The 13,510-nt window shown below is 35.5% G+C and overlaps 1 protein-coding gene across 3 annotated transcripts in view; it reads left to right on the top strand.

Moving 5' to 3' along the window:
- ZNF143 (zinc finger protein 143) overlaps positions 1 to 11,601 on the top strand; it is a 37,933-nt gene extending 26,332 nt beyond the window's left edge. The window contains exons 11-17 of one of the 3 annotated variants that reach the window (XM_083839992.1): positions 1,917 to 2,096; positions 3,351 to 3,578; positions 4,838 to 4,986; positions 6,555 to 6,716; positions 7,521 to 7,667; positions 10,855 to 10,973; positions 11,204 to 11,601. In XM_083839992.1, coding sequence (XP_083696118.1) covers positions 1,917 to 2,096; positions 3,351 to 3,578; positions 4,838 to 4,986; positions 6,555 to 6,716; positions 7,521 to 7,667; positions 10,855 to 10,938 — 950 coding nt within the window. In that variant the 3' untranslated portion in view covers positions 10,939 to 10,973; positions 11,204 to 11,601. Of the gene's footprint in view, positions 1 to 1,916; positions 2,097 to 3,350; positions 3,579 to 4,837; positions 4,987 to 6,554; positions 6,717 to 7,520; positions 7,668 to 10,854 lie in introns of all 3 variants that reach the window. The other 2 variants (XM_083839991.1, XM_083839993.1) reach the window with 2 other exon arrangements.
- The last annotated feature ends 1,909 nt before the right edge of the window (positions 11,602 to 13,510 follow it).

Here is a 13,510-nt window from a genome sequence, read left to right as displayed (position 1 = left end):
CCAACATTTAGCAGTGTCACGTTGTCACTTGGTGCCTTTATGGTTTCATTTGCAGCTATAAAAGAACAAGGATCTTCCCCTCACTAATCCAGCTTACCTTTTAGAAATGGCATCAGTGTTTTTACATTTTGGTGCTTTGAGATAAATTGCTTGTGGGTTTCATGAAGATTGATAGTTCTCAGATTATTGCTATCCCCATTTCCCTTCTTGCAGCAGAAAAATGAACGAACATATGCTACAAAAAACAAATGTTAATAAATATTCTAAACGTGTAAAAAATAAAACCAAGTCCTTTGTGCAAATGGATGGAGTTGTGTGTGTTCATACTCTGTGCAACAGTGCACCCGGTGGAGGCAAGCAAGTCCAGGGACACTGCCCACTCTCCCATGGCTTTGAAACTTTATCCTATAGACCAGTGTTTCGTGCTTTCCTCATTTTCTGCCTATTTTAGCCCAAAGTGATTTCAGTGGCAGGCCAGTCTCACTTCTGCTGCCATCATGTGCTTTGCCGCGGCTTCCGTGAGCTCCTGGATAGCCGATTCTGGTGTCAGAAAAGCTAGTGGCACTAGGTGCTGCTCGGCTTCCTCGTGACTCCTGCGGAAAAGAGCTTGAAAGCGTTGTGACCTGCTTTGCATTGCTGGTGCTGGAAATCTCAGTCACCTGGAGACAGGTCACTTTTCTAGCGACTCCATTAGAAACATGAAGGCTGGCCCCGCAAACCAGTCGGATGACATTCTTCCAGGCATTCTCGAAGAACAATCATTGTTTTGGTTTGTAATGGAGGGTCTGTTGTTGGGCGGGGTGACTCTGCAGCCCTGCTCCTTTCAGGCTGTAATTTGAGGTTCTGCGGTGAAGGAAGGATTAGGGGAGCCATGGTAACACAACATTGAGGCGTGTACACTCACATACACTCTGCCTTGGCAGAAAACTGAAAAACCTTCCCGAAACAGCTGCCTTAAGGAGTGAATTACAGTTTCCTCTGCCAAGGAGCTAACTACTTTGGAGTTTCATGGTATTAATGTCTGTATCAGGACTTAATCTTTTATTTCTGCCTTTAAGTATTTAAAGTCGTATCTGTAGTGGTAATCTGCCCTCTCTTGCTCTCAGATTCCTCTTTGGTAAACAGTACAGTGAGTGTAATGTACTTAGCTCTAAGCAGTGTGAAATTACGACAGAACAGCATGTCAGGTGTCTTGCACTTCTCCAAAGTCAGCCCTATTTTGCTCTGCCCCCCAGCAACTGTATGTGCTTTGGTAGATCTGAAGGGTCAGGGAGATTAGGGAGGGACTGATCTTATCTGTCATTCATGGTGAAGGTTTTGGTGGAATTAAGTGAGTTATTGTGTTTAAATTTATAAGAATAGTCTTACAACAACAAAAAATCTATATTTGTGATTGCTTTGGTTTTGGGGTTTGAAACTTGAGTTTCAAGGCTGTCTCTCTTTACAAAGTTGGCTCTGCTCTTTTAGGTTAAGTGCTTTCTGTGGTGAGTTTTACTAATCCATCTGGATCTTGGTTATATACTAAATCATGAAGGTATTTTTTCATCTTGTTCATTACAACTGAGAAATATACAAATAGTATAATACACTTGTATTGGACAATGTATGTAAGAATTAGTATGGGGGGTTAAATACATGTTAGAATATGGCACAGTATGAAAGCTAGTCAGCAACCGAGTCTGTTTTGTACATCATAAAGTACTAACCTAAATACTTCATAATTTAGATCACAGACTACAGTTTTCTGAAATTTTGCCAGATACTGCTAAAGAGCACTCCATGTTCACATGCTCATGGTATTTCTGACTGAGGTTCTTAATTAGATAGCTTTGGTTTCCAACATTCAGGGTAACTTAGTGATTTTTGTTTTCTTTCATATTTTTTCCATGTGTACCTTTTCTTTTTTTTTTTTTCAGGTGAAAGGCCCTTTAAATGTCCTTTTGAAGGATGTGGCAGGTCGTTCACAACGTCTAATATTAGAAAGGTTCACATCAGGACACATACAGGCGAAAGACCTTATTACTGTACAGAGCCAGGATGTGGGAGAGCTTTTGCCAGTGCAACTAATTATAAGAATCATGTGAGAATACACACAGGTATATGAATGGTGTTTTTCCGTTTTGAAGTGGAACCTGCTTGGGAGGGCCTGTGTCATTCTTTTTTTTTTGAACACTGTTTTGGTGCACTGTAATTGTATAGTCATGTTTATGTGACCTGACCTGGTACTTTTGTTTGGGCCTTATCTCCCGTCAGCTGTGGGGCGTTAAGCAGTTAATTCTCCCTCCTTGCTGTCAAGGTAGAAAAAATTTCATTTGGCTCCAAAGCTCTTTGAAATGAATGCAAAACTTTGTCTTCAGTGGACACCAGGTTAGATACTTAATATGGTTCTAGGGCTTGCCAGTGTTGTGAGATGTATATTAAATAACAGCAAAGCATAAGCCTGAGCTTGACTTTGGCTCACCTTTGTGAGTCACCCTTTCATCTCAGTTGTATTTTCCTTGCTTCGGGAATGGTGATCAAAACCTTCTTTTCATAGACCAGAGTTGAAAATACTTAGCCACCTTGATTGGCAGGGTTAGTCAGCAGAAATAATCTGCACAAATTAGAAGGTTCTAAAATGTAAGAACTATTAATAGCTCTTACTATATATATAATATCATCTTGGTAGCCTTATATACAGCCTTATATATTTTATAGAAACACAGGCAAATTTGATAGAGATGAGTTTTGTATCTCAGATTATCTTTTTAGTTTATAATGTAATTTGGATGTTTGTTTCATTGATTTTAAATTAAAGGTGCTTTTTATGTTAAACCATAATTGTTTAAACATATGCTTCCTGTAGATTTCTTCAGACCTTAAAGACTCAAAAGTAAGATAAATTCTACTAGTGTAACAACATAGCTGATCACTGAAGAAAAGTACAGAGCTTCCACTAATAAAGGAACAAAATTGTCAGTGCTGTGCCAAACTGACATTTAGGTTGGTATCTTCCCAGAAGCCCATGGTGCTATGTATGTCACACAGTGATGCAGTTTGCATTTGCTTTCATCCTTAGGATCTGTTTCAAAAGATTCTGCAGATTGCATCTTTCAGACTGCATCATTCTGTCTTCATCAGAAGGACATTTTATATGGAATGATAGGGAGAAAAAAGGGCCTAACTTTCACTGGCAGATTAAAAAAAAAAAAGCGAGAGGTTGCATTGATAAACTAGAGCTTCACTACTGCCTTTGAAATTGAAGTTTGGTTGGTAATAAAGATGTGTTGCTAAATATCTACAAATTTGTTGACAATTTTGTTTCTGCATCCTGGATAAAGTTCTCTTTACCCATTCTGTTTTCCATACAGGGGAAAAGCCCTATGTCTGTACAGTTCCTGGTTGTGATAAACGTTTTACAGAGTATTCCAGTTTATACAAACATCATGTTGTACATACTCATTCCAAACCATATAACTGTAATCACTGTGGGAAAACATACAAGCAGATTTCTACACTTGCTATGCACAAGCGGACAGCACATAATGACACAGAGCCAATTGAAGAAGAACAAGAGGCTTTTTTTGAGCCACCTCCAGGTTAGAGTTTCAGACTTTGAATCTCTTGTTGTAACAAATGGTGTGGATAATATTTTGCTGTTTTTTATATCCAAATGAAAACATAGATAAAAATCTGAGGTATTTAATAAAGCTATTTAACTTCTTTGTAGGGCTTTTTAGTGCGGTAGTCAATTTGTAAACAGAAACCAAGAGTAATTGACCAGCTCATAAACTGAGTTTTATAGCAAGCTGAGAATAAGAGAGAAAATAGAGTTGCAGCCCCAGCAAACCTGCCATAAAAAATCCTGCTATGAACATGAATGTGGGAAGGAACCTGCCAGAGTGTAAAATGTTTGGTTGCAACCTAGGAGATTTTTCTGAGTGTGTAAAACACTATAGTTGTTGGCAGTCTTTGGGGAGGAATAAAGGTACTGCGTTGTGAAAAGGAAGAATCTGTCTGTGCAGCACCCTGAGACTGTGCTGGTTTTTCTGCAGTTAACAGCAGTTTCTGTGAACAGTCCTAGAGGCAAAAATGAAAACAAGCTTGAGTGTTGTGGTACTACTTTAGAATGTTTTTTATGATACGAGTGTTGTATCCTATGAATATAAAAAATTAGGCTAAAGGAAGTATTTCAAGAACAGTTACAAATGTCAAATTCTGATTTTAGATGTGACTAAGATAGGAAATGCAGATACAAACTGTTTTGGTCAGATTAGTCATTCTATTTTACTACAGATATTCGGGAAACTGCACTGAATGCCTCAAGCAAATTTGCTATAGTCTAATGCCATCTTTTAAGAACATGATAAGATTCATTTGCTTGAGGTTAAACATTTATTAAGATAATTAACGCTACTTAAATCTTCACACAAAGGCATCGCTGTATTCTTCTGTATGTTTGTTAATGAATAACTCTTTGAAAAACTGCCGGTTGTGTTCTCATGAAGCCTCTTGTATGGAAAGGTTAACGTTTGCAGAATTAATTAGAATTGTCACCTTTTTAATGTTTGCTTATAAACTATATAAATACTACACATAATGAAAATACACATTTAGATGTGTTGTAACTTATTGCCAGAAGACTGTACCCCGGGTTCTAAAAACAAATAATTTGAGACTTTCTGACTTGCTTTTGGTGTTTTTCCTTCTTCTGTTTTTCTCATCTTTCCACTACCGTTTTTCTGCTGAAGTATTTAAAAACCTTCAAACCAGGCTGGCATTTAATTGTTGTCATTTATCTTTCCTGCCGGTCTTTAGAGTATGTAAACTACCCTCTTGCTTTCTTTGTGTCAAACAGGTCAAGGTGAAGATGTTCTCAAAGGCTCACAGATAGCCTATGTGACAGGTGTGGAGGGAGAAGATGTAATTTCTGCACAGGTTGCTACAGTTACTCAGTCAGGATTAGGTCAACAAGTAGCACTAATTTCCCAGGATGGAACCCAACATGTAAGTAACCTGTGTGCTACAGAAATGACAAAAATACGTTGAGAATTAAGGCTGGTGGTTGTGTATGCTCCATGTGCTTTCTCAAATCAGTTAGGATCCTTAATAAGTATGTACATGGATTTCTTATGGAAATAAATTTCTTTGGAGCTCATGTAGTATGTTTAAGGTTGGGCCTCCTCTGGAATACCTGAATTAGACCACATATTCTGATATCTGAAACTGTATTAATACAATTCAAAATTTTTTTTATTATCCTTGTTATCTTTGTCACTGTTAACAACTCAAAGTCTGTTGTGCTCACAATGTCGGCACAGGCTATTGCAACAACTGTTACGTCTACAGCCTATTTTCTGAGGTTTCCCAGAATTCCCTGATTATTCTATTAATATTTGATGATCATCTTCACTGTTGTCTTGCCTTCACACACTTTTTAGGAAAAATAGTCTTTTTAGTCCAGCTGTCTGTTTTACGAGCTGTTTGGTAGTGTTAAATTCTTACTGTTTCTAACATAAACAAGAGAGGATGGAATGTTTTGATGCTATCTCCACTTGAAAATTCCTGTGCATATCTTTTTTTTTTTTTAAGGTGTTGGTATGAAATTTCACTAAGAGGGGATTTCAACACAGTTCTTTAGTTTAGCTCTATTAATATGTTGAAGGCATACAGGGAAAATTATATTTCTGCTGAGAAGGTACCTGATATGCCAGTAGCATGTGAAAAATATCTTCTAAATTAGACTTGGAGATGAAAAATTAAAGGTGTCTGTTATATTGTCAGCCCTGAATACTGCAGTAATACTAAGTAACTAGCATTTTTACCCTCTGACTGAAGGCCTTCAGGCCTTAACATGGAGTTCTTCTCACTTTTATTAATCCTTCAGCTTGACTTCAGTTCTGGGATGTTTTTATTGCCTTCTAAATCAGGCATCAAATCACTTATCTGATGCCCTATTACATTTATACAGGAGACATCACTAATTCATATTGCTGGGAATTCACATTGGTGGGAAGTATGCACCCTTTTTCTTACTACTGAGCCATTGTTTTATTTCTGTAAACAGATGCGTGTGTTTGAAAGATCATGGGATGTTACATCTCCACCTGTAAGATGTATGTAGTGAGGGCTTTTAATCCCAGACTGGGACTTGTCCAAAGAGTGACACTAATTCTCAGGAAATGCATGAGTATCCCTGTCAGGAAGTAGAATAACAGCTACTACATCTTATGACCAGTATGTTACTTGTGAACAGGATTTAAAATGTTTTTTTCCAGTGTTACTATGAACAAGTAGCCTTTTCATTCTGGATTATTAAGACAGTTTGTTTCAAATTAGGAAACTGAACTTGCAGGAGTATTCCTGCTGAAGCAACCAGCAGGAATTTGTTTGACATTATGCTGTTAAACTTCAAATGCATATCACGTTTTTTTTTGGTTTTTTTTTTTTTTTTTTCAAATCTTACTTAGAAATATTTACCTGAAAACACGTTATGTTGCTAAAAGCTAAAACTCAAGTATGACTTGAGCATCAGTTAAACTTTTTTTTACTTCAGGATATACTTTGTGTTTCAGGTCAACATATCTCAGGCAGATATGCAGGCCATAGGAAATACTATCACTATGGTAACACAAGATGGCACCACTATCACAGTCCCCACCCATGATGCCGTCATCTCTTCTGCGGGAACGCATTCTGTAGCAATGGTTACTGCAGAAGGCACTGAAGGACAGCAGGTAGAGTATTTTCCTGTGTACATGTGTAATGTTCCTTTATGAGATAATATAAAATAGGCACATAAGCCATCACAATTCTGTCATTCACATAGATTTATCTAATGAAAGCAGTTTTCAACACCTGGTCATATCATTCCCATCAGAAGACTATGATGTGTTCTATTCCAGTGCTGTACAACAAAATATTGCTGAATGTTTTAGAAACAATGCTTTGTCCCCAGGAAAAATTCTTGAGGTACCAATCTGATAATTCATGTATGTATACATAAAATAAGACACAGAAATACTAAACATCTCCCCAGAGTCACACAGTAAATGAGTGGCAAAGCTAAAAAATTGAATCCAGTATGAACTGTAACTTTATCACTTCATACTATGGGATTGTAATTTATTTGGCAGAGAGGAAATACTTTTATGTATTTCCAGTTTTGCTTTTAATATATAAATACAATAGCTAACGTTTCTAGTAGAAATACAGTCATACAGATTTTAATATTCAGGTTAAAATGCATTCCACTGTTTTAAAAATGTACCACGTGAAAAAGAACGTATTTATTTTTCTGTACAGGTACAGTTACTGAATTCTGTGCAGTTCTGAGGATATTTATGTTTTGAGAGCTAGCATAACTTTCAGAAACACGGTGATGGTAACCTTTCTTAAAAAATGATCTGTTTTGCAGGATAAAATTATGTTCATAAATAATCATTGCTTTGAATTTAACTTTACATTTGAAGAAAACTGTTGCATGAGTTGAATAATGGTAGTCTGAAATCATCCAGTTGATTCTTTCTTTTGTCCTGAAGGTTGCTATTGTGGCTCAAGACTTAGCAGCGTTTCATAGTGCCTCATCAGAAATGGGACATCAGCAACATGGGCACCATTTAGTGACTACAGAAACTAGACCTGTTACATTGTTGGCTACATCCAATGGAACACAAATTGCAGTACAGGTAAGATGATGATAAATACTTTTTGGAGTGTTCCTTACTTCTGAAGCTAGAAGCTCCTAATATTATAACAAAATGAATATAATTAGCTTGTCTTCCCTGAAAAAAATAGTCCATAACCATATGACCTCATCCTATTTAAAACAATATATAGGATTAGCAAGAGGAATAATAAGTGCCTGGTTTTTCAAATCTGCTTGTAGAACTTTGGAAAAGGGTAGATTCAAGGAGGGCCAAATTTACGGCCAAGGAAATCTTTTGCAGGAGAAGGATGTACATAGTACTTTGGAGTCATGAGTCTTCAGTGGAAGAGTGCTTTCATTCATCCTTCAGCATTGCATATTGAGCTGATGAAGAATGACATGTTATCAAAGTTAAATGGCTGTGAACTCCCCTGTACAGATAAAACTACTGAATTTTTTATTAGTACCCTGAAATGCTAACAACAAACAAGTATGAATAGTTCTGTAGGAAAAGTAAAAATCAGAAATTTCTGGAAATAGTCTTCATTTGTTTGTGTGCCAGACCAGAACAGTACAAACAGCAGTCTCTGAAAATATTTCCTCATACTGTCCATACACTGTAATAAAAGAGTAATTTCTAGGTATGAAGAAGAAGTTTAATTTAAATTGGCTAATTAAAAAAAAAAAAGAAAAAGTGAAAACCAAGCACAAATAAAAATTTTTAGTTAGAAAGTAACTGAAAATAAAACATAGATGAGTATTTTATAGTTTATTCACAAGTAAGCTTGAGAGAAACTCCTAGGGCAGGAACTATCAGTGTACTTGCTACCTTACTCAAACAAACAATTTTGAGTAAGTGTGTATACTACTTTTATTACATATGACACAATGGTAGGTAAATACGAGCTCTTGTAATTTTAAAAAAATGTTTCTTAAAGTGACATTAGAGTCAGGGTTCAAGTAAATGACTGAGTGATCTTAGAGAAATTGCTTCTCCAAGGACACAATCCAATTTTAAACCCAAAGTAAAAGAAAAGGAGTTAAAGTAGTTTAAATTTTGGTTTGAATGTTAGGATCAATCCTGCAAAGTGCCTAATACTTTCAGTGTACCTCAGAGCCCTCTTGGTTCTCTGCTTTATTATTTGCGTAAATAAGAAGTACGATGGGAATGTAATAAAGCTACCATATTTAAATTTACCATGGAATCGGGACACAACTCTTTGTGGGCTTGATTCTATTGAGCTAGTATCACTACAGAAATGCTTTGTCGTAGAGAACATAGAAAATCACAGGAACCTGACGTCTCAAAATAGTGTGTGGAGGATAATTTTAATACAAGTTTTACTGCCTATGTATTCCAAGGGAGTTGAAGATACTCAACTTTCTTGAGTGCAGTTTGCATATGGCCTTTAGCTCTCAAAAATGCATCAAATCATCATCATATTGAACATCAGTTTGGCTGTGCAAAGAGGAAGTGCTCAAAAGAGCTTCTAAATAAAAAAGAATTAAGTGGTATATTTTAATATGTCTTTTTAAAAAAAGGAAGTTCTTGGAAATAGCTTCAAATAGAAAGGGAAATGTGGAAGATGGACAAACAAAGTTCATTTTGGAGGATAAAATATACTTTGCATGTGGAAGTAACAGCAACTTAAGTCTGGTTCCTTCAAATTGTTCATATTTGCTGAAAGTAACAAGAGATCAAAACTTGTGAGTGTTTGAGTCTCATGTTTAATGCCACAGTCTGAGTGTATGTATGCATGCGACTCTCTAAGAGGATAAACTGAAGGGAACTGTGTTCATGTTTTCAAGCTGAAATGATAGATTGTTATCTTGCCCCTTGTTAAATTTAACATAGCAAATCAGATGTTGATTGACAAGCAATGAAAGGTAAAAAGCTCATAATTCTGAATTCCTGTTTTGTTGAGTTGTTTGTACTACTCAAAATTCTATGTAAAAGAAAGCATATTTTAGTGATTGTCAAAATTACACACACACACCAAAAAAAAAAAGGAAGGAAAAAAAAAGAGTAACTTGCATCCTCACCAGAGAGTCCTTTAAATGAGGAGGAAAATGCCTGTCTTTTATTACCAGCAGTGAAGTTTTTAGTGAAGTTAAATATGTTTATGTTAATGAAACTTAAGATATGCAATATAAATAGTAGAGGAAGTGTTGAAAATTAAAGTGTTCTTGAATGTTCCTGAGTTCTTGATGTGTCTCTTGTATTTCCATACTAATAAATTAATTTACATGGTTCCTAAATATTGATAAGGCCAATAGCCCAATAGCTAGATTCAGGTCCTAAGGAGATGGTAACAGAGCAACTCTTGATTTGAGTGGCTCCACAATGTGATATCCAGTGACTGTAAAACCAAGTTATACATGATATTTAGTACTGTCCATCCAGGTCTATCCGTTGGTTAAATAATGTGTTCCCACTTTTCATACTCTTACACATCTTTCTATCTTATGGTAGAGAATGGATAACGGCCAGGTTCACATTTTTGTTAGGTTGGGGTTGTCTTCAGAGTTTGAGTCACAGGATGTACGTGCAGTATAAAACTCTGTAGACTCTTTCTGAAGATTATGTCTGGTTGTCTTTACTCTGGGTTGGCTGGTGTTGCTTCTGACAGTGCCACAGATACATTATCTGCCTTGTTAGTTACAACTACAATATAATAATTTAATCTCTAAACTACTGTGGAATTAAGCAGTGTCATCATGAATGCTTTATATTTATATATATATGTGTGTGTGTGTATATATATATATATATATTATATGCTGTTGTTCCAAAGATCTTATTTTCTGCATAAGAATTAAGAAAACTGAAGGTGTTTGTTTGGTTTACCAGTGTTAAAATGTATTTCAATGGCCACCATGAATTTTGAAAGCCTTATCTTAGCTTTGTTGTGTCTGCCAAGGTAAATTATCATCTCCTTTGTGTATCATGAAATGTGTTTACCATGCAGCAGTCTTTGAAGAAAATTAATTCGGTAGATACACAGAAATTCAGTTTAATCTGCTGTCAGGCGCTATCTTAATTTTCATGCTGATTAGATATCTGTTAGTATATACTACCCAGAAGAGGTGTGACAGTACTGATCACACTTACTTGTGCTAAGTATTGATCAGTATCTTTATCTTTGGTTTCACCTTACAAATTTGTAAAGAAAAATTGATCTGTGTAAAATTTTAAATTTATTTATGTTTAAATGCATCTGTTTCAGCTTGGAGAACAACAGTCTCTGGAAGAAGCCATTAGAATAGCCTCCAGAATACAACAGGGTGAAACACCAGGGATTGATGATTAAATTCTAAAACTGCTACCAGAACAATAGAGCGAAAGGTATTTTATTTTCAATCAACAAAGGTCCATGCCAGCAGCAATCCATAAAAACTTTGAAGTTCCCTGCTCATTGATACTATGTACACATTTTATGCAAGAGCAAAGAACATTTTGTAAGTTTTGTGTACATAACCCTTGGAATGGACTGACATCACCTACTTCTAACCGTTGTATATTCAGGAATATGGAATTAGGATTATATAGTAAATTTCCTTGTTATCCTTCATCAGATTTCAGACTGGTCTACAAGCAAGTGAAAAGTGAAATAGAAGTATTGGAATTAATTTTTAATGTCATGTACAAATAATGAAGGCATTGCTGAAGACTTGAAATGTTTAAAATATTATAACAAAATCATCACTTAAGGAACCCTTACAAGTAATAAAGAAGAAAAAGCCTTTTCAATTGGTTTCCATAAATAGAAAAGTCGTGGATTTTGAGCCTACTGTAAATCTTCGTATTTTGATTTGTTTCATACAGACTTGAATACTGTTTAGATTATCCACCCCATTTCATTCATTGTAAATACAGAATGTTAATGCTGGAAGTGCTAATTATATTATCTTTAAATTGGATTATGTACAAAGGAGAAACTTTGGTTGTTCAATATTAAAGGAAGTAAATCTAATAATTTCGTTTCTTTACATATTTTACTTAAGATGTTACTCTGATTATGCAATAAAATATAACAAGATTGTATTGTCTAGGTAGGATGATACTGTTTGACCTACTGTTTTACTTTTTAATGAGACTGAAGTTAAATTATTTATTTACGGCCTTGTATAATTTTTTCCAAAGTTTATTTATCATAAATTTAAATTTTTGACATTCATTTTTACCATAATACACTAAAGTATATTAAGTTATTAGTGTTATTAGTTATATTAAGCATTCTAAAGTACTAAAAAAAATTAAAAAGAAGTAATTAGTCAACTGATTTTGACTAAAAAGTAAACTACCAGTTTTCAAGAGGAATATTTTCAAATGGTGCGTTTGTGGCATAAATGCAAGTACTAACAGTCTATTTTCAACAGTTCTGAGTGCCTGCAGCTACCACTCACTACCTAGGATATGCTGATAATCAGTGCTTTTGAAAATCAGGACAGAAGTTACTAGAAAAAAGGGATTAACTAATGATGATATAAGTACAATGCTTCTCTCCATTTATAATTCTGTAAAGGAAAAAAAATCCATTGTAGGTAAGTCTAATGCATACAGTAAAATGTAACTTATTTTTTTTATACGAAAAAGTCTTTACTCTTGTCTTGTTAGTAAGCTTGTTAAGCAAGCTAAACTTTCTTGGCTTCCTGTAAGATTCAGTGCTTACTTTAGATGAGTGTCAAGAGTACTTCTGAAACTGAAGCCTTACCTTTAACCTTCTCAAGGGAAGGATTAAAGGATTAAACATCTTCTGGATGAAACGTTAATTAAGTTATCATTTTTAAATATTGTGAGGTGTACGCATTTTACTTTTAAAAAAAAAACGTAACTATGTACTTTGAGGTATTTGACCTCAAAAAGGCCAAGTTCAAATACAGTGAAGCTAATTTATTGTGAATTACTTTATCAATATGCGTTGCAGCCTTTTATTTTTTTCATACAGATGGCCAACTGAAAAATGCAGTGAAAGAACGCAATACTGTGGGAAAGACGTGGCCAAAGCAGGCCATTCTCTGGGTGTTACAAAGAAAAACTTGAAAACATTGAGGTTGTCTGCAACCTTTATGTAGGGTTGAGGCTGCTTATTGACTTAGGTGCCAGTTTTCCTGAAGTTTTAAATAATTTTTGATATCCCCTGGAGATAAACTGTACTATGCAAAGAAAATTAATTACCTGTCAACTAGATCAGTTTCTTAGTTTTTGCAACCATTTAGAAATTAAAGATGTATCATTTGACATGAACGTTCAAGTTTTTTTCTTAAATTTTGTTGCTAATAGTTTTTGGAAACGGTGGCTGGAAGTGATTTAGCAAAGAAAAAACTTGTTCTTCTCATTTCCCAGGACATTTTCTGACCACTGTACAAATGTGAGTATTACTTCCCATTTCATACTAGTTAGTTTGCTCCAAGGCATTCAAAACTAGCTGGGTCAGGAAAAGCTGCTGTATCTTTTAAGTGATTTCTCTTATTGCATCTTACCAGCTGTTCTTGCAAAACTCCCAAGTCAAAGGTTATGCTTCCCCCATACCTACTCCTATAAAGGAAAACATACTTAATTACTGAATAAACAAGCCGGACTGACTTATGCGGCTTAGCATTTAAAGACAAGCAGAGACGATTATATGTATCTTCACTGTGAGGCCTGTCTGTAGAACAGACTTGTTTTCAGACTGGAGAGACTTCTGTGATTTTCCACGCTGCTTCCATTCTGATAAGAGTGGAAGGAACTGTCTTGTGAGCAGATACTGCCTGTTGGTATTCGAAGGTTCTGTAGCAGAGGATTACACAGGATGAAATTGGGTTAGATAGGAATATTGGTCAAGAGGATTTGGGGAGGAGGAAACAATATGCCAAAAAGGACTGGGTGTTTGGGAGTAG

The sequence above is a fragment of the Anser anser genome (genome assembly GCF_964211835.1).
Source record: "Anser anser genome assembly, chromosome: 5".
Taxonomy (NCBI): Eukaryota; Metazoa; Chordata; class Aves; order Anseriformes; family Anatidae; genus Anser; species Anser anser.
Note: the sequence above shows the minus strand (reverse complement) of the source record. Positions and strands in the feature narration are given on the sequence as shown.